This window comes from Neofelis nebulosa, chromosome 18, assembly GCF_028018385.1.
Source record: "Neofelis nebulosa isolate mNeoNeb1 chromosome 18, mNeoNeb1.pri, whole genome shotgun sequence".
Taxonomy (NCBI): domain Eukaryota; kingdom Metazoa; phylum Chordata; class Mammalia; order Carnivora; family Felidae; genus Neofelis; species Neofelis nebulosa.
In genome coordinates, this window is record NC_080799.1 from 4,193,448 (window position 1) to 4,213,900 (window position 20,453).

At 55.7% G+C, this 20,453-nt stretch overlaps 1 protein-coding gene, 1 long non-coding RNA gene and 1 other non-coding gene across 6 annotated transcripts in view; 2 read left to right on the forward strand and 1 right to left on the reverse strand.

Annotated features, from left to right (window-relative positions):
* The first annotated feature begins 3,949 nt into the window (after window positions 1–3,949).
* LOC131501068 (uncharacterized) lies at window positions 3,950–7,450 on the forward strand. 2 transcript variants are annotated; one of them, XR_009256624.1, is made up of 2 exons: window positions 3,950–4,228; window positions 6,743–7,450. It is a non-coding gene; the product is annotated as an uncharacterized LOC131501068 (long non-coding RNA). The 2 variants fall into 2 exon arrangements; XR_009256625.1 differs by lacking the exon at window positions 3,950–4,228 and adding an exon at window positions 5,485–5,841.
* An 827-nt stretch (window positions 7,451–8,277) lies between these two features.
* RNF216 (ring finger protein 216) overlaps window positions 8,278–20,453 on the reverse strand; it is a 146,740-nt gene continuing 134,564 nt past the window's right edge. For all 3 annotated transcript variants that reach the window (XM_058711861.1, XM_058711859.1, XM_058711860.1), the window contains exons 16-17: window positions 11,835–11,904; window positions 8,278–11,192 (exon numbers count right to left, since the gene is read on the reverse strand). In XM_058711861.1, the coding sequence (XP_058567844.1) occupies window positions 10,873–11,192; window positions 11,835–11,904 (390 nt within the window). In that variant the 3' untranslated portion in view covers window positions 8,278–10,872. The remainder of the gene's footprint in view (window positions 11,193–11,834; window positions 11,905–20,453) is intronic.
* TRNAR-CCU (transfer RNA arginine (anticodon CCU)) lies at window positions 20,187–20,259 on the forward strand. Its single transcript has one exon. It is a non-coding gene; the product is annotated as a tRNA-Arg (tRNA).

Below are 20,453 nucleotides of genomic sequence, written 5' to 3' on the forward strand. Positions count from 1 at the left end.
TTCTTTTATTGTAATTCAGTAAGGAGATAATTTGGGACGGTGGTAAAATGCACTGACACAGAACTTACCGTCTTCCCTGCTCCGAGTGGCCAGTTCAGGGGCATTAAATACATCCGCCACCACCATCCGTCCTCTAGAACTTTCCATCTTGTTGATTATTTACAAAAATTGTTTTTAAATGCTTATTTAGGGGCGCCTGGGTGGCTCGGTCGGTTAAGTGTCCGACTTCGGCTCAGGTCATGATCTCACAGTTCGTGGGTTCGAGCCCCGCGTCGGGCTCTGTGCTGACAGCTCAGAGCCCGGAGCCTGTTTCAGATTCTGTGTCTCCCTCTCTCGCTGCCCCTCCCCTGTTCATGCTTTGTCTGTGTCTCAAGAATAAATCTAAGCAAAGCAAAACAAAACAAAACAAAAAAATGCTTATTTATTTTTGAGAAAGAGAGAGAGAATGTGTGAACAGAGGAGGGGCAGAGAGAGAGAGAGAGGGGGACATAGAATCTGAAGCGGGCTCCAGGCTGTCAGCACAGAGCCCAACGTGGGGCTCAGACCCATGAACCACGAGATCGTGACCTGAGTCTGATACTCAACCGACTGAGCCACCCAGGTGTCTGCAGAACTTTCCATCTTGTAACATGGAACTCTTGCCCCCGGTTCAACCCCAACGCCCGCCCCTCCCCTGGCCCCCTGGTAAAGTCCATTCTGTGCCAGGGACCTCGGGTCAGTGGAATCTCACAGTGTCTGCCCTTCTGTGACCGGCTTATTTCCGCACGGTGTCTGCAAGGCTCATCCACTTGGACCGTGTGCCAGAATCTCCTTCCTTTCTGCGGCGGAGTATAGTGTCCGTGGGAGGGACGGGCCGCCCCACCGCCGGCCGCCAGCTCGCCTCCGCTCTGGCTCTTGGGAGCGCTGCCACCGGGAACACGGGGGAGCCGATCTCTCTCCTCGTCCCTGCTTCCCATTCTGTAGGGTCTTGCTGCGTTCCTATGGTCATTCCAGTCTAGTGGGGTTTTTTTCTTTGAGCAGCTCCATACGGTTTCCCCGCAGTGGCTGCACCATCTCACATTCCCGACGACAGTGCGCCAGGGCCGTATTTTACTTTTTTTTGCACACACGGGATCTAGTGCCCCCAGGGCCCCTTCCCTTCAGGGGTCTCCTGACAAACGTGCGGTTTCCTTACCTGCACAGGCCGACCTCCCTCTGGCTTCTCCACGACCCACCTGACCCACCTCGTCCGCCGCTCACAGACATTCACATGTGTCCCCCTTGTCCTGAGCGGCACACGCTGCTGAATGGAACAATGGTTTGCTTGTTTGATTAGAGAGAGAGAAAGAGAGGGAGAGAGCGAGCTGGGGAGGGGCGGAGAGAGAGGGAGACAGAGGATCCAAAGCAGGCTTCGAGCTGACAGCAGCGAGCCCCATGTAGGGCTTGAACTCACGAACCATGAGATCATGACCTGAGCCAAAGTCGGACACTCAACTGATTGAGCCACCCAGGCGCCCAGGCAGGAGACTCTGGGGTCACTTGACATTTTGATAGATGTGGCCAGATGGCCTCCCCGCAGCCCCGCCCCAGCTGTGGGTGAGCGTGTCTTCCCCGACCTCTGCGGAATCTCCCTCGAAGCTTCTTGCCAGGCTGAAGCCTGGGTCTCACGGAGGCAGGAAGTACAAACGTCACCCCGTGTGGGTTAGGGGGTTCGTCTCCGCTAACGGGGAGCACCCAGGCTCGGTGGGGCCTCTCCACCTCGTCTTCCTGCCCACCGCCTTCCTTCTTCCCAAAGCACCACTGGCAGATTTGGGGGGTATAAATAAAACCCTCCACAACTCTCAGGGCCCCAGATAGAGTCTCCCCCAAGAGCTGGTCCCTGGTCCCCACAGCGGCAGGTGGTAGCCCGGGCTGTGGTCGGCTGCTCTCCACCTGGCCCGAAGGCCTCCCCGCCGGGCTCCCGTCCGCAGACCCGGGCAGCCTGTCCGGGCAGCTTTCTCCTCCTTCGCTCCTCTGCCCTGCACAGCCTAGGCCTCCCCAAGCTCTCATGTCTGTCTCCTTGACTCAGGGAGGCCACAGTCTCTGCTCAGCTTCCGGGTCCCCTGCTGCGGCCCGGAGGCTCTCCTGGAAGGCGTTGGGGAAATCACGGAGTCGCCTTCTCCCGGGATCACTGACTTTGCTCCTGTTGTCCAGCATCTGAAGGGCACTGTCCAGGGAGAGGTAAGCCCCGTCCATCATCCTTGTTCCTCCATTATGGCCAGAAGTGGTGCTTCTGCACCCCAGCCCGCCCCCCTTTCCTAAAACAGCATCACGGAGAGATGACTCACGCACCATATAATTCGCCCACTTAAAGGGTACAACTCAGTGCTTTTGTACCTCACGGATACATGCAGCCGTCACCACGGTCAATTTTAGAACATCTCATCATCTCAGCAAGAAAGACTGTCGTCTTTTAGCTGGCATCCCCTACCCCTCCAGAGCCCCTTCAGCCCTAAGCAACCACTCATCTACTTTTTGAATCTTTGGGTTTGCTGACTCTGGTGGACATCTCACATATATGGGATCGAACAATCCGTGGCCGCTTGTGTCTGGCTTCTTTCGCTGAGCACCATGTTTTCAGCCACGTTGTAACATGGGTCAGCCCTTCTTCCCTTTCTATGACCAAGTAACATTGCGTTGTACGGATAGAGTCCTTTTTATCTCTTCATCAGATGATGGACCTTTGGGCTGTTTCCAGTTTTGGGCTACTATGGATAATGCTAAATTGTCACCGTATTAGCAAACGTTCTAGGGGAGCATCTCTGTACCCTGAAAACCCCCACTCGGTATCTGGGCCATGAGGACACCTGTAAAATTAGAGCCTGTTGTAGCTGGGAGGGCCATTCGGGTTACCCCTTTCCTTTTACAGATGGGGAAACTGAGGCTCCAGCTAGCAGGTGACTTACCCACCATGACACAGGTGGGAAAACCACTTGGCCACATTTTCTGATTCCAAAAACAATTAAGCTGACATTTATGTGGCTTCCGTATGTCAGACTGTGTCCTCACATGCAACAGCTCACTTAACGTCCCACAAACCCCCTTCTGAGGTGGGTATTAAAAAAATTTTTTTTTCATGTTTGAGAGAGAGAGAGAGAGGCAGAGTGTGAGCAGGGGAGGAGTGGAGAGAGAAGGAGACAGAATCCGAAGCAGGCTCCAGGCTCTGAGCTGTCAGCACAGAGCCCGACGAGGGGCTCAAACTCACGAACATTGAGACCATGACCTGAGCTGAAGTTGGATGCCTCACTGACTGAGCCATCCAGGTGCCTCACGAGGTGGGTATTTATAGCCTCGTTTCAGATTTATTCTCTCAACAATGATTCCCTGAGCAGCCTGGACCCAGAACCAGTGCGGGAGACGCACCGAATATTCTCCATGGCAGGAACCGTGGTAGGGACCGAGTCTGAGATGGCCAGTGTCGCGTGAAAAGAGAGCCCACGGAGGACCGGGCCTCGGCTCAGAGCCGGAAAAGGCCGGAGCTGGGCAGGAACGTTTTTTGGCAACATCCAGCCTCCAGGACGTTCTAGGCTTCCTCTTTGGCCTGCTTCCCCGTCAGAGGGGAGGGACGGGAGATGTGTGTGTGGGAGGCATCAGAGTCCCCAGAGGTCTGAGGCTGGGCCGGTTAGGACAGCCGTGTGGGCTGGGGAGCCATGTGGGTCATCCACTCTGTGCCCCCGTCCAGGCCTGCCCAGGGCCCCAGCGGGGGCCCTCGAAACCCAACAGGGCCTGGGGCCAGGCTGGATCTGATCCTGGGGGTGGGTTCTGGGGTGCCTGGGACAGGGGGCCGCCACCAGCGGGTCGCAGAGACGTGTGCCACCTGCAGAGTGCCCTTCCTTTGAGCTCTGGGCACGTGTTCATCTTCTGGACGCGGTGGCCCTCAGGACTCATGTGTCTCTCCATGTGAGCTGCTGGGAAGGTGAAGTTGCCTTTAAGGACCCGGCCGGGCCGCCTGGTGGAGACGTGTTTCGGGAGCCCTAGTTCCCGGCTGTGTTTATTTTAACACTGTAGCTTTGCCTCTGCTCCAGTTTGTTTTTTCTGCTTGTTTTATATCATGTGTTATCTTTTTGGTAAGTGGCCTCAATCTCGATAGAAATGAGAAGAGAGAGCGAGAGAGAGAACCAGACGTGGGACAGAGAAAGGAAAGAGAGACTACGAGCTGCCTAAAGGCGGCTGCGGCCATCGTCTCCCTGAGGTGACATCCTGGGCACAGGTGCACAGCCCCCCTCTCCCAGGCCGTGCACGCCACTTGTCCGGGACTTGGTTCAGGGCAAGCTGGGAACGGCGGTTTGTGGTCCCATCTCCGCTCCCTCACCGGGGTGGCTGGTTTTGACCCCTTGACGGGCCGGCAGGGTCCTCCCCCGGCCTCTCGGAGGTCAGTGCCCTGCTGGAGGGAGGCTCGGGCTACGAGGGGTGAGGCCGGCGGGGGCTGTGGTCTCAGCTGAAGCCCAGCGGGGAGCAGAGCTGCCTGGCTGAGCCCTCGACCCGCAGCGCTGTCAGAATCAGCACCTCGGGGGTGTTCCCAGCCGCCACGGTGGCCTGTGGTTTTCTACGACGGTAGATGAGAGGCCGGAGAAGCAGGGGCCAGCTGGAACCAGCACCCAGAGGAACCGGAGGGCCAGAGAGAAGGCTCCGAGGAAGGTCTGAGAACGCCCGTGGGTGCACCAGCCATCCCCGGGCTGGCAGACACCAGCCCCGCGGTCTCCCCCTGCTTCCCTGGCCTCCGCTCTGCCTGTCCGGAAATCCCGGCACCCTTGGCACCCTGGTCTGGCCTGCTGTCATCCCCAGCCCTTCAGGACTGGGTCTACGGTCGGATGCGCCGTCCGGGCTGAGGACGTGGCCCCCCCCCCACTGCGCCCCGCGCGCCCCGGCCCCTGCTCCCTCAGCTGCCGTTCCGGTGCCTCCTCACTCCACAAGTCCCCACTGGCGTCAGGTCCCCCTGGACTCTCCTGAGCCCCCCGGCACGTGCTCTCACCCGGAGCCCAGGAAGCAGCCTCCCCCCCCACCCTCCTCCCCCGGGACTCTGCCAAGGCCCTGCGGTGATTCCCAACACTGAGCGGTTGATCGAAAAGGCAGATTCCCCGGGAACCCCCAGAATCACGGGCCCCGCAGCCTGCATGTGGACAAGCCAGGAGGACAAGGAGCTAGGTTGTGGCTCCAGTCTCGGATCCGGCCACCATGATGCCTGCCCCATGCCTGGGCCACCCCCGCCGCGTCCCCCTGTCCCCACCTGCCTGGCCTTTTAGGTGCATGTTTCTTGTTGCCCAGTTGAACGGCAGGCCCAGGCCAGGTGGCCACCGCCTGGTGCACACGTGAGACTGCACGGGGCACGCGTGCCTGAGATTCCTGCGTGGGGCTTGGGGCAGCCTCACACGCACCACGGCCGAGGGCAGGTGGGGCGGGTGGGACCTGTGGAGGGGTGAGGGTCAGCGGGAAGGGGGCCGGACAACAGCTCTCTTCAGGATGAGAGCCTCCAAGCTCTTTTCCCACCTCACGCAATCATCTCAGCCTGACGAAGAGGTGCCGTCATTATCCCCCCCTCAGCGGCAGGCTTAAGTGACCTGCTCGGTTCACGGGGTGCCGCCCAGCACCTCCACAGCCTACTGGACGGCCTGGGGCCTGAGTACCATCCCCCACTTGGGGAAGAGGCAGGCCCAGGTGATCCTGGTGACAGCAGGTGCTGTGGAGGGCCAAGCCAAGCCAAGGTGGCGGTGAGTTCTGGGCTGTCTTCACCAAGATGTGCTGATGAAAGGAGAGGAAGCAAGAAGGGCAACCGCTTTCGACGAAATCCTGACTGAGAGAGAAGACACACAGATGGGGCTTCAGGTGAGCGCCACATCCCCCCAGGGGTCATGAGAAGACACGACAGCAGGCCGGACAGGCGCAGCTGTGCACCAGCTTGCAGCAACATGATCACAAGAAGTCCAAAGAGAAGGCTAACGAGCCTGCGGCAAAAGGTTCTAGAAGCAGCAGCTAAAAATCGTCTTTGGGAAGCTCATACCTGGCTCATGTTCGTGGTGGGTCGCCAACTTGTGGTTGACCGGTCCTGGGAGACATTATATACATCACAGGGCGAAACCACCCCAGAAGGAAATGCATCAAAATATCCCCAGTAGTCACCTTTGGGTCACAAAGCATGTTTGTCTTCGTCTTCACACTTTTCTGTGTTTTCAAGTTCTTTTCTATCTCGAAACGTCTGTAATTGGCAAATGTGTATACATCTCTATCACTTCGAGGATGGGAAAGAAAGTCTGGACCTCACAGTTACAAATGCTTCTAACCTAAATAAAAAGCAGTCCGCTTTGCAGAAAGAGGTGTGCATTCAAGGGGTGCCTCCCTGGGGTCAGATTCCGGGAGAGGGTTCAGGGACCCTGGTGACGAAGGTGTGTCAACGAAGGATGAGAACACCGTCTGGGACTGGTGGGTGGGGGCTGCTCGGTCAAGGAACCTGGAGAGCAATCTAGCAAAAGCCACGGCAATACACACACCATCTTACCTTTTCGTTCACGAGGCTACTACTGGAAAGAAGAGCCACTGAAACATCAAAGGGGGTGCTCAGTGAGGTGTTCGGTGGTGGCAGGAAGTTGGAAGTCCCAGAATTTTCCATCAGGGCGGTACAAAGACCCAGTTAGACCTGGAGGGCACTCCATGGTTAGAAAAGGAGAAAATCAAGTCCTGTGAAAGGTATGGAATCACTGAAAAAAAATTTGTTTTTTTTTTTTTACAGAGCCCAACGTAGACTTAACCCTGAGATCAAGAGCTGAGCTGAGATCGAGTCAGACACCCAACCAAGCCATCCAGGCAGCCCATTAAAAAAAAAATTAAGTAGGCTCCATGGCCCAACGTGGGGCTCAGACTCACGGCCCTGAGATCAAGAGTCATGTGTTCTACTGACTGAGCCAGCCGGCTGTCCCTTGGGATCAATTTTGTTAACAACCAGGGCGGCAGAGCAAGCGGGTGTGGGAGCGGAATGTGCTGGCAGGAGTGTGGGGAGGAGCAAGAGGACCCTGGTGACGAGGGCGGAGGGTGGAAAAGGTGGCAGAAGATGGGAGCATGGCCATTACCCCTTTGCTTACTGGGGGCGTGGGACAGTTTGTGACTAGGGTGTGGCTGCCAAGTACGAACAATACTGAAAATGTACTGGAATGATGAATGATGACAGGGTGGCATGAACTTGTTTAGAAGCTGGGAATGCAGGTAACTTTTGTCTTGGGTTGATTTCAGTGTACTTTTTTCAGAGATGCAAAACAAAACAAAACAAAACCAAAAAAACAAACAAAACCAAAAAAACAACCCCAAAAGTATCACTCAGTAAAGTTGCAAACGGCAGACAGGACAGACCAGATCATGACCTCAGCCGAAACCGAGTCGGACGCTGAAACGACGGAGTCACCCAGGCGCCCCTAGCCCATGTTTCATTAAAATAATTTTTTTTTGATGTTTATTTTGAGACAGAGTGCAAGTGGGGGAGGGACAGAGAGGAAGACACAGAATCCAAAGCAGGCTCCAGGCTTTGAGCCGTCAGCACAGAGTCCGACGCGGGGCTTGAACTCAACGACCACTAGATCATGACCTGAGCTGAAGTCAGGCTTAACTGACTGGGCCAGCCAGGTGCCCCAGAGCTCGAATTTTATTAAATCGCTGAGCACGGTTTGAGCCCGTGTGTGCTGAGGTCTGCGGGCCTGGCACGTGGTGGGGGCAGAGGGGGTACTAGGACAGGCACGTGGCTCCAGAGGACTTGTGGGGGAGGTGGCCCCTGTCAACCAGCTTCCCTGCCCCAATGCTCTGTCTCATAACGTCGTGTCCCAGTGCTGGAGGACGAGCTTCCTCCCACCTCACCCAACCTTCGCCTGGTCTCACTTGTGCAGGTGGCTCTCCAGGTCAATGGGTGGCTTGTCGCCCAGGCCTGGAAGAGGGGCTGAGCACATCTTCTGGAAGGGGATTCTGGGCCAAGAAACCAACCAACCCCTTTGTGCCCAACTGGGCCTCCGCAGCCACTCAAGCAAGGTTAGCATGAGACATCACCCATTGCCTTCTGGGGAGGGGCGGGGGGCAGGAAGTGGTCCTTCCCCACATGGGGCCGGGGCCTCGGGCTCGCTACTCTGGGCTCACACCCTGCGGATCTGCAGCGGCAGCTGGAGGTCAGCTCCCAAGGGGCGGGGAGCCGTGTCACCCTAGACCCGGACACTCCCCAGGACCCTGCCACCCGCCCACGCAGCCCCTGTGATTTCACCACGCGAACGGACAAAACCAGAGGGGACATAATGCACAAACATTTATTTACAAAAAGTCAAAGTTACATATGGTACAAGCTTTTTACACACAGTAGTTTAAACAGAATTTTTTTTATGTGTTTTTACTACCGGAAGGTAAAGAAAAGAATTTAATAAACTAATCATTTTTGCTATTTTTATACAAAGTGACAGGTCATGCACATTTTTTTTTTAAAGTTTTAAAATCTTTTGCTAAGTGCAAATACTAGATTCCTCTCTCCAGTTTAAGGCAAGTAGAACGGGACTGTCGCCGGGCAGTCTCTCGTCTGGGGGAGCAAACACTGTGGCCCAGAGAGGGGAAGGTGTCAGGCTGCCTCTGGGATTCCTGCTTGTCCCCGAGACCGGCTGATCTCTGGGGGTTTCCTGTCATCACACCTTGCAGCCACTTGCCGGCCCGTCAGAAGGGCCTGCTTTCCCCCAAACCATCACTAGTGCAGACTGCTTCTCAAGAAACCTGGGGTCCTCTGGGACACAGGCACCTAGAGGGACACTTCGCGGACAGGTGGGGACTCACGCCAGTGTCAGAACTTGTGGCAATGACCTTCCCCCAAACAGCAATCGGGCTCCTGCAGACAGGGGAGCCACTCCACAGTCCAGCTCGAGGAGGAACGTTAGAAACCAGGCACCCTCAGTTCAGAACAGCAGGAATGGATCCCTAACAGCTGCATATGGTGACAAACAGCCAAGAATTCATCTCAAAGGAACATCGTGCTTGGCCTTGGGAGGAACCAGTTATTCTGGTCTTTCCCCCTCTGTGCCAGCACCTCCCATGCCAGGTTCTGGTGGACTTGCTGGATGGCGGTGTCAGGGGCAGGCCACCCACCCGGAGCCCCCTTCCCTGGGCTAGAGGGCACAGGGGGGCTGGCTCATTCCCTCCTTGGATGAATTGGCTCAGGGGGCCTAGGACATTCTGGTATGTCCTGGGGTCACCCTCCCCATTTGGTGGGATGTCTGCTAGAAGCTCACTGCTCTGAGACCCTCCCTTGGGGATGCACAGAGAACATGTTTTTAAGGTACTTCAATCCTGTCACCTGTCACCCTTGGCGCAGCTCTCCCAAGGCACGGTCGTTCAGGCTACCAGCAAGGCAGAGGCAGCCTGACAGGGGCTCCCGGTGGCGCAGACCTCTCCTCGTGCGCCCCGATGACGGTCTGCGAAGCCCTCACCTGGAGGAAGCGCAGGAGGAAGAATGGGCAACTTAGCAGATTTCTCCCCAATTTAACCCTTGAAATACAGGAGACAGTGATGGCGGTGGATGACCCTGGGGCACGGCCTGCACGGAGATGGGGGACCGGCCATTAGGTTCACCCTGCTGTCTGAGGTCTGTGCACACACGCTGGGAACCCCAAAGCCATCACACATATAGTGACGGCGACAGAGACCAACACTGGGGAGCCAGGCAGGGCCGCCCCCCCACAGAGGCCTGTCTCTGCATGCGGGCGGGGTGGGAAGTGGCGCCCAGCGGTGAACAGGCAGGGCCCCCACGCTGGACTCCACTGGCCTCAGGCGGAGGCAGCTCCGAGGATGGGTGCCGGTGTAGCCTGGGTCGTCTGTCCCCCTGCTGAAACCCACTGCCGCCACCAGATCTCAGGGAGAAGGTGCTCACTGCCGGGCTGGTGGCGAAGGAGGCTTCCCGACAGCTGGACTGCCCGGGAGGGCCACCAAACCTGTCAGGGTTGCTTCATAAAGATGTTCTGTCTGGCGAGCGTCAGGACCGTCCCGCCCTCACCGGCCGCCTGGTGTGGGTGACAGACTGGACTCTCCAGAGACTGAGCGAGAGAAACTCTAGTAGGCCACAGAAAACCCAGTAAGTTCAAAGCGAGTAAATGGCAAATATTTTAAACTACAAAACAGAACAGACAGCACGAGACAGCTCTCTGTGGTCTCAACTGAGTGGTCCAAGGACAAAGACCCCTGAACAGTCACGGTGGTGGTGGCCTGGGGTTCTGGATTTGGGGGGACACGGCCCACAGCCTCCCCACCCTGAGCGGTGCTCCCAGGCCCGGGGACTCTGGTGGCTCTGCCCCCACTTGATGGGACCAAGTGGCTTGGAGCAGCAGGGCGTACCTCTCTCTGGGTGGGCTGTGGTATTGGGGTGGGGGGTGACGGTGGGGAGGGAGAAGAGAGCCTGGCTTCCGGGACATGGTTCAGGTGGCCCGGCTCTCTCCAAACTGTAGGAGTTGCTGCGTCAGTTTTACGACGCTTCAGGCTGCACTGTGGTCAGGAAGGCCTACGTGGTTAGGGGAGACACTCTGTAGTCGGCCGGGGGAGGGGTGGAGGCAGACACCACCCTGGCCCCAGCAGGGCCTGGACTAACCGCAGAGATGGGCTGCCCGGTGGGGAGGGTCCCTGCACTGGCCACTGGCACGGTGGGACACTCTGGGGAGGTTTCACTGCCCCCTTCTCTTTGGCCCCGTAAGTGCCAGGCTGGTCCTGTTACAGGTGCCTGGGGGCAGTGGCCCTTCCCAGGAAGGAGCAGGAAAAAACCCGGCCCATCTTTTCGAGAGCCCGGTCCATCATGCCTATTTGACAGGCACGGCCCCGGGAGTGCGGCGGGCTCCCCGGACGAGACAAGGCTGCGGGCGGTCAGAAGCGGCGCCGTGGCTGGGGGCCGAAGTGCATGGGCAGGTTGTGCTCCAGCGGCACGTGGACGGGCGCGAAGTCATAGTTGACGCGCACGTTGGGCAGGGGGGGCACGTAGGGTGCCGGGACGGGGCCCATGTTGAGGGGGAAGTTGTTGAACACGGGCCGGACAGGCGGCAGAGGGAAGGGTGGGTGCACGAAGGCGTAGGGTGGGATCTGTGGCTGGTGCAGATTCTGCGGGACGGGCCTCGGCAGGGCTTCGATCCGCTGGACTTTCTCTGGAGGCTTCTCCAAGGGGGGCCCGATGCGTTTGAAGGTGTTCTCTGAACAGGAAATGGGATTTAGTAGAGGAGACAACGAAAACCCACGGTGCCTGTGTGCGGGGCGGGGCCGGTCCTGCTCATCTCAACCTCCATCCTGCCTGCCCCAAGCGGGAGGCTGAGGGCCTCGAGAACGGAGCGAGGCCAGGAATATCTGACCTTCAGCGTCATTCTTACCGTGGACACGGGAGGGGGGCCAGGCCACAGTAAGGCCGATTAACGTGTACATCCACCTCCCGCCCCTGCTGTCTGAGCGAGTGTTGATTCGGTGATCACTCTGGAAGGTGGAGGATCGATTGAGCTCAGACCAGGTGGAGCTTCTGTGAGCGCCTTTCCTTCGGAGCTAGGGCCCGGACGGCCACTCCCAGAAACTCCCTTTCTTTTCTTTGTGACCTCAGTGAGGCCAGGGTGGGCCTACCGTGTTTTTGGTCTGGCGTGGGTTCCTTCTGTCTGCCTCCTAAGCCCAAACCCACCCTTGGCACCCCCTGATCGAGGGCATGTGGGAACCCTTCTACGTTCCCGTAAGCAGCTGGGGGCCCGGGCAGAGCGTGTCCGCGGCCACCCGAGGGCCAGCTGTGGAGGTCCCCCCGCCCCTGTGCACACGGACCGGACCTGGCGTGGGGCCCGTGCTGGGGGAGCGCTTGCCTCCGTTCTTTCTCTTCTGCTCTTCTTCAGCCTCCTTCTGGATCTCCTCAATTAGCTTCTCATCGTCTTCCTAGAAGAATAACAAGAGGGTGAGCTTGCTCCCAATCGGCTCCTTGCAGCAGCACAGAGACCCCGCCAGGATCCGGGGAAGGCCAGCTCACGGCCAGTCAGCACCACTCACTGCCACACCCCAAGGGTCTCCTTGCTCGGTCAGTGGGTGCTGCCGCCGCCACGGGGAAGCCCACCTGGAAGACCTAGGGCGAGGCCGAGAGCTGCTTTTTTGTTCAGTCACCTGTAAGGCAAGCAGACGAAGGACTCTCCGCAGCTTGGGGCGGGCAGACTGATAACCCAAGGGCTTGGGAAGGGGGCGAGCGTGGGTGGGCCGGGCCCGAGGAATTTCAGATCCGGTCTATGAACTCCGAGTGCAGCGGCCCTTCTGTACAGAGCCTGACAGTCTTGCCGATTCCCTGACCGCAGGTGGACGAATCCTCAGGCTGGCAGAGCCCTGAAGCTGGGGGGCTGCAGAGGCCGGACTGCTTGCCGCCAGTGGAACAGTGGCTGGGGGTGGGGCTCGCACGTGGGAGGAAGGGCACAGCAGTTTTTGAGCATGATGAACGGAGTGGCGTATCATCAAATGCATGGGTTTGAACGGAATGAACTTGGTTCCTAGGGTCTCCCGGCTGCTTCTCCACGAGTCAGGTACAGTCAAGTTGGGAAGAAGTGTAAGGAGGGCACTGGTGCCCACTATGGGGGCAGGAAAGCAGAGGAAACCGCAGCACTCGGGAAGCGTTTCCTAGACCAGGCACCGAGCCTCCCCCGTGGCCAGGTGTATCCTGGGTTGGAGAGATCTCGGCGATTGCTTTGGATTTTTCATGCTGATCTGAGGCTCTGACCGACTAAACACTGCATGTTTACTTAGCACATTCATGTCCCAGCCAGGACAGCACTCGGTGATTTCACCAGCTACGAACCCTCAAAGATTTGCGAGTCGGGAAGATCACTCCATCAGTGTGTACCAGATACCTCCTAGTGTTAGACATCGTTCTTAGTGCTGAAACTTCTGATCAACGAGACTAAAAGTCACACTGCTGGAATGACTAAATCGCTACGTCATATATTCCCTTTAGTAGATAAAACATTTTAGGACAGAGTCACAGGAGTCCGTGTGCTCTGTGGGCAATCGTGAGAGGCCCTATTAAATTCACTCAAACTCTCCCACCCTCCGATGCTGAACGGCGGACCGAACTCAACGGTCTCGAGATTCTTTCCAATTCTGACATTTGGCAATTTTTAACATACGACCGAATCTTTTTCAGCCTCACCCTGCCAGGTGTTCTGAGCAAAGCAAGAGGAAGAGGAGAGGTAACAAAGGTTAAGTTCCCATCACGCCCGTCGTCAGAAGCTGCCAGGTGCTCGTGCATATCAGAGAATCATCCGACCCGGAGGAACCCTCACGGCATCATGTCCGGCTCCCCGGTAACACCCCCCCCCCCCACACACACAAATTCTCCATAAAAACCCCAAGACATGGTCATCTAGGCTCTTTGCGAACACTCCAAAGCAGGGAACTTAGTACGCTACAAAGTAACCACTGAGCTAACCCACACAGAGGGCTCCGACAACAGAGTTCAGTGGGCACAGTTTGAAGGTTTCTGTGTGACTGTAAAAATAAATTCTACCATGGGGCACCTGGGTGGCGCAGTCGGTTAAGCGTCCGACTTCAGCCAGGTCACGATCTCGCGGTCCGTGAGTTCGAGCCCCGCGTCGGGCTCTGGGCTGATGGCTCGGAGCCTGGAGCCTGTTTCCGATTCTGTGTCTCCCTCTCTCTCTGCCCCTCCCCCATTCATGCTCTGTCTCTCTCTGTCCCAAAAATAAAATAAAAAACGTTGAAAAAAAAAAATTAAAAAAAAAAAAATTCTACCAATTATCTACATTAGGAGCTGACACACCTTTTAATTTTGGTGCCAGTGCAAGGCCCATGAAAAAAAGATTTTTAATCTAAGAAAAAAGAAAAAAAAAAAAATTAAAAACAGAGAGGAAGCGATCCAGAAAACACAAACGGAAGGGCAGCCACCGAGCGGCTGGGAGCAGGCTCTCGAACATCCGAGTCTCCACACCTCATCTGTAAAGTGGGCTGTTGTAAGGACTGAGTGAGCACCAAGTGTGTAAAGGACTTGGCACAAAGCTCTCACTAGTAAAGGCAAACAGGTCACGAAACATGGCAGAAATAAAGATTTTCAGAAGGATGAAATGTGTCAAGGAAAGTGGTAGAGACTGGGAGATGCCCTCAACACTTCTCTCCGTGGTTCCTTTGTGGTGGCTTCTTCGTGGTACAAGTGACAGGCTTCCTGACTGTATTTACTATGACCACTGAGCAACTGTCAGTTGCACCTAGAACAGGGGTCAGATGGTTCAGATTTCAACTTCCTCCAACTGGCTGGGAGTCACAGGACACTGTGTTTAGAAACTAAGAACTAAAATGCATTTCAATGAATGTGTTTTTTTTTTAAACTTAAAAAAATGTTTATTTCTTTATTTTGAGAGAGAGCAAGCAGGGGGAGGAGCAGAGACAGGGAGAGAGAAAATCTCAAGCTGGCTCCAATGCTGTCAGCCAGAGCCTAATGCAGGGCTTGATCCCATGAACAGACATCAAGGGTCGGACACTTAACCGACTGAAGCACCTAGGCGCCCCTCAATAAATGTATTTTTAAAATTACAATTTTTTGGGGTGGGGGAGGGACCGGGGTGGCTCAGTCAGTTAAGTGTCTGACTTCAGCTCAGGTCATGATCTCGTGGTTCATGGGTTTGAGTCCCGCATCGGGCTCTGTGGTGACAGCTCAGAGCCTCGAGCCTGCTTCAGATCCTGTTTCCCTTTCTCTGTGCCCCTCCCCTGCGCACACTGTCTCTCTCTCCGTCTCTCTCTCAAAAAAAAGAAAAATTACAAAAAAATTAAAATTTCATTTTTAGCCAAACCTGTTAGATTCTAAGGGGGAGTTCCTTCCCAAGCAGTTTCCCTTAATCATTTAAAGCTCCTTTGGGGTGCCTGAGTGGCTCAGTCGGCTGCGCATCGAACTTCAGCTCAGGTCATGATCTCACAGTCCGTGAGTTCGAGCCCCACGTCAGGCTCTGTGCTGACAGCTTGGAGCCTGGAGCCTCCTTCGGATTCTGTGTCTCCCTCTCTCTCTGCCCCTGACTCACTTGTGCTCTCTGTTTCAAAAATAAATAAGAACATTAAAAAAAAAAAAAATAAAGCTCCTCAGATCAAGGGGTGCCTGCCTGGGTGGCTCAGTCGGTTGAGCGTCCGACTTCAGCTCAGGTCATGATCTCGTGGTTTGTGGGATCGAGCCCCACGTCGGGCTCTGTGCTGACAGCTCAGAGCCTGGAACCTGCTTCAGATTCTGTGTCTCCTTCTCTCTCTGCCCCTTCCCTGGTCATGCTCTTTCTCTCAAAAATAAACATAAAATATGCTCAAGAGTAAAGGCAGACATTATCATATACTCTTAAAAAATGGCAAATCTTACTTTATACGTATTTTACCATAACTTAAAACATGAAGACTGGTCCCCTTGGGTTTGGGCTGAGTGACAGATGGGCTTCTATGAGACCTTTCTGGAGGGAGTTCCCTTGGGACACACTGTAGGCACCCTGAGTGTCATCATTCACAGTGAACCAGGATACTTGCCACTCTGCAAATCTAGGACACGCCTAGGCTGCTGGAAGCGGGGAACAATAGGAGGAAAGAAGATGAGAAGGCCGGGTGCGGGGGCTGGGTCACAGAAGGAACTGACCTCCAGCACCCCCGGAAGGGGCTGAGTCACCCACAGGAAATCCAGGCGTGCCGGAGCGGCCACCACGGCCAATTTTATCTTCCAGCAGCACTGGCTTCCTAATGGACAGGCACTGGGCATGACGGGAAGAACTCCAGTTCTGGGGCTCCACAGAGCTGGGCTGGGGGACCCCATCAGCCTCCACAACCTGACCTGGAGCCTATCTGCAGCAGGTTTACCGTGAGAAGCAAATGATCTCTTCTTACAAAGTCCCAAGCACAGTGACAGCAAGAATGGAAGTTAACGTTTACCGGGGGCCTCACTACGTGCCAGCTCCTACCGCGAGCACCACACAGACCCGGATCTGCGTAACAACTCCACCAGTCAGGTCCGATTAATGAATCCCCACGTTACAGATGAGGCAACCGAGACTCAGTGAGGTTCAAACCCAGGCCTTCCAGCTCCAAGGCTGGAGCTCTTAACCTCCTAAACCACGGGTTTCTGAACTGGAGCTTCTGGAGCAGTGTGACTGCAGGGCCCCTGGAACTCTGCCTGCCCTGCCCCAAGCACTGTCACAGGCGAGTACTTTCAGGCCCTGCTTTGTTCTAGAGAGAGTGCATCTTACCCTCCTTGAAATACAAGAAGGCTTCTTCTCTCTGGGATGGGCAGAACTCCGAAATCTCCTTTTTTTCCACTAAACACAAGAAAATGGGGCAAAACAAAACACCTCCATTCAAGCAGACGAACAGCCAATACAGCAGAGCATCACTTCCCTGGAAATTTTTAGGGAATTCGCATTCTTGGTTAGCTCACCCAAAAGTGCATGTACCATGCCTTAAAAATAATTCATCTGAGGGGTGCCAGGACGCATGGCTCAGATGGTTAGGTGTCTGACTCTTGGTTTCGGCACAGGTCATGATCTCATGCTTTGGTTTGTGAGTTCGAGCTCCACATCAGGATCTGTGCCGTGTGGAGCCTGTTTGGGATTCTCTCTGCCCCTCCCCTCCTCGTGCTCTCTCAAAATAAATAAATAAACTTAAAAAAGGCCCCGTTTGACAGTCTCTGACCGGCTTCCCCGGCACTTGGCCTTTGAGACAAAGCTAGCAGGTCCCTCTCATCCAGACAGGAGTTTGGGGGCCCAGAAACCTCACCTCTTGAGCCAGAAACCCAAGGTGCAGGCCAGGCTCTACCATGAGGCCCAAGAGGACTTACTGGCTCATGGTAGTCGGGTCTCCTGTCGCCTCTGACTGAGCTGTTGTTCTTAGCCCATTTCAAGAGTGGGAACACACACTTCCAAATTTCCCTGACATGCTTTTCTTGTGAGGCTACTAAGTTTCTTGCACATCACAGAGTCCCATGGAATTTTCTCTTTCAGCCACACAAAAAAACAGTGTTTTTGATTCTTAGACACATTAAAGCAATTATGGGGGAAAAAAAGTTTAATAAAACACAAATAAAAAAGTCACCAGTAATTTCTCTCCAGAGAACTCCTGGGAACATTTTGGCCTGCTTCCCATTGGTTGTTTTTGTATCCACATCTCACTCGGAAAAGCCCCGAGGTTCTCTTCTGGAAAGTCGTGCTCTGCACATTCAGGTCCCACCTCCCTGTGCGTACCTGCTCTAGTCACACACCGCTCCCTATGTGTCTCTCCCTGCCACCCCAGTCTGCCAGAGACTCTACCCCTCTGAGGATGTAGTCACGTGCCGAAGGTCGGAGGGTCATGAGACATGAAATCGGGACCAGGCAGAGACCGGCTGCTCCTTCTGGGCTGACAGCCTCCAGGGGTGCCTGGGCAGTTCTGGGCTCTGCAGGTGGCCACAGGCCGCAGACCTCAGGAGCAGGCGGTCAGGGCCCCTTCATCGGCCCCTGAGACCTGAGCTCCTCTCCGCACCCCGCCCGCGCGGGCCTGTCAGGAACTGCGGGAGGAACAGATGGCTCTGTCACAGTCACCGCATCGGACACCCCGACAGGCTTTAGTGAACGGCCACCAAGGGTGACACGTCCCCCAGGACTCCTCCATCTGGTCTCTGGCACGGGCTTTAAGACGGATCCAGCAGGCCTGAATTCCATTCTCTGTATGCTTTCTGGCTCCTCCTAATCGGGGTGAAAATTTTTACACAGATCCACGGAATGTGCATACGAGCGAGGCTAGGCTGAAACAGGAGGGAGTGGACACCAGTCCATGGTCAAGATGTCCCAGGACGGGCGGGTCTCAAAAGGCCGAATATAACGAAACACCGGGCTCGGTGGAAGAGAACCATCCAAAAAATTCCTCTGGCTGCCCACGGCCACTCTGGGAGGGGAGCCCACAAAGCACGACCAGACACGCTGAGGACTGCGAAGGGAACAGGCACAGCGCCAACAGTGGTCCGGCACACCCCAAATGCAGTGCCGAGGCTCAAGGAACAAAGCGGAATGAGGCATGGAGTCTCACCGCCCGGCAGATCTGGAAGAATACTTTAAAGGAAGAAACGAGTGGGCTGCATCTTAACAGGAAGGTTTTACTTCCTTTCCCCGAATTCCTTTGAGCTCAGCAGGACACAAAGTGCCGGCCTGACTTGCAGGCCTCGGACACGCCTGTTTCACATGGAGGCAGCGGGGAGCACGGCGAGGGCACGAGGCCGACGGCAGGGGCCCGGTTTCTCCAAACACACACTCGGCCCGGCAGTCGCCGACAGGAAGTGAGGCAGAATTCACCAGAGAGGTTTTAATTAAGAAAGAAAAAGGCGCCCAAATCCCGACTCCTTAAACTGCACCTCAACAACGAAGCTCCACAGCTCTCACTGAGCAGCAGAGTCTGGACAGACAGGAGGCAACAGAAAAAGAGGCTGTTTCTGTCAATCAGAGACTGCCGAGATCGCCAGCACAGGCTGGAGGTCCCTAAAATAGACGTGTGAGCGCTTGGCCCCAGGCTGCTCTTGCCGAAGCTTTGAAAAGTCCCTCTGGGCCGGTTTTGTTCAGCATTTCTGATCACCATGGCCGGCCGCCCGCTTGCCTGCTGTCCAGCCTCCTGTGACCACGGAGGGAGGGTGGGTGACTTTTCTTCTTCATTTAACTTTTCCTCCCCTTAAAAAGGTGACTGGGAATCGCAAGTCAACTGCTGCTTCCCTCCTGCGACTCTGGGGGTGGGGTTGGGGCTGGGATCCAGGTCATGTGTGGCCACAGCTGTTGTTAATAAACTTGCAATGATTTCATAAAAGCCTTCCAAAGGGCTGAGGATTCAGTTTCAAATTGTTCCCAGATCGGCTGCAGATCGCCGAGCAACACCAGTCCCTAACCCCCCGCCCCAGCTGTCCCCCTGCAACAGGAAATTGGGGGGAGGAGGGGGAGGCCCAGCCCGGAGAGGCACATGCTGTGCAGCTGGGGTCTGGAATGGCGGGGCGGGGGGCCGGACAACGTGCTGGGGAGCAGAGACGGCCAGGCTCTCGGCGGGCTCAGGCCGCTATCTTGGGTCAGAGAGGCCCAGCGCCCAAACACCTTTCTATCCAGAGCTCCCCACAGGGGCCCGGAGGCAGCATGGAATGTGACGTTTTGACTCTTGTCAGGGTCAAGTGCTCAGCCTGGGCCTGCTGGCATTCGCTGAAGACAACACATATCAGCTGTTTACTGGACTAAGTCATGCTGCTACCCTCCTTGGCAAAGTCTTCCCGTGATACCTACACTCGATCAGGGACACTTTCAAGGTTTGGGGATGCCTGGCCCCCCCTTCTACCATTGGCAACTCGCTCATGGGGAAGGGGTCCAGTGATGGTCCTACACCTCTGTGGAGTCCCACCTGGTTCACTGGGCTCAGGGACCCCCATGGGCACCTTCTGATGAGCCCCCCAAAATTTGTGACCTCTCGCTCCAGGGTGAGAAGACTTCTGGAGTAAAAGGAGCTGACATCTGGTACAAGACCTGGGCTTGCACCCTGCTGTTACCAAGGGACCCGAATCTCATTCTCCTCACCTGCAGACCAGGTGAGGGGTGGGTCCTGTCCCCATGTTGTAACAGAACGGACAGTGTTTAAAAGGTGACTAGGAATAAAATGCTGAGGCTAGCTGTGGAAGCTGGGCTGAGGGGCGACAAGGGAGCTCACATTTCCATGTCTTTCTCTCTCGTACAAGGCACACTGAAAAAGTTAAGGAAACAATGGGGCGCCTGGGTGGTTCGGTTGGTTGGGCGTCCGACTTCAGCTCAAGTCATGATCTTGCGGCTTGTGGGTTCGAGCCCTGTGTCGGACTCTGTGCTGGCAGCTCAGAGCCTGGATCCCGCTCTCTCTCTGCCCCTCACCCGCTCACACTCTGTCCCTCTCTCAAAAATAAATAAACGTTGGGGCGCCTGGGTGGTGCAGTCGGTTAAGCGTCCGACTTCAGCCAGGTCACGATCTCGCGGTCCGTGAGTTCGAGCCCCACGTCAGGCTCTGGGCTGACGGCTCGGAGCCTGGAGCCTGGAGCCTGTTTCCGATTCTGTGTCTCCCTCTCTCTCTGCCCCTCCCCCGTTCATGCTCTGTCTCTCTCTGTCCCAAAAATTAAAAAATAAATAAATAAATAAATAAACGTTAAAAAAAAGTTTAAATTAAAAAAAAGTTAAGGAAACATGGGTGCCTGGCTGGCTCAGTCGGTAGAGCGTGTGACTCCTGATCTCAGGGTTGTGAGTTCAAGCCCCACACTGGACGTGGAGCCTACTTTAAAAAAAAAAAAAAAAAAGGTCGTGCAGTATCCTCCATACACCAGACCCGTCAGGGATTGGGCACTGGTCTAGTCGGGGTGGTGCTGGAACCACAGACGGGAGAAGTCAGGTGGGTGGCTTTAAGACGCCAAGAGAAAAAACAATCCGGGCTGGAGCCTGCGAGATACTGTTCACTGACTG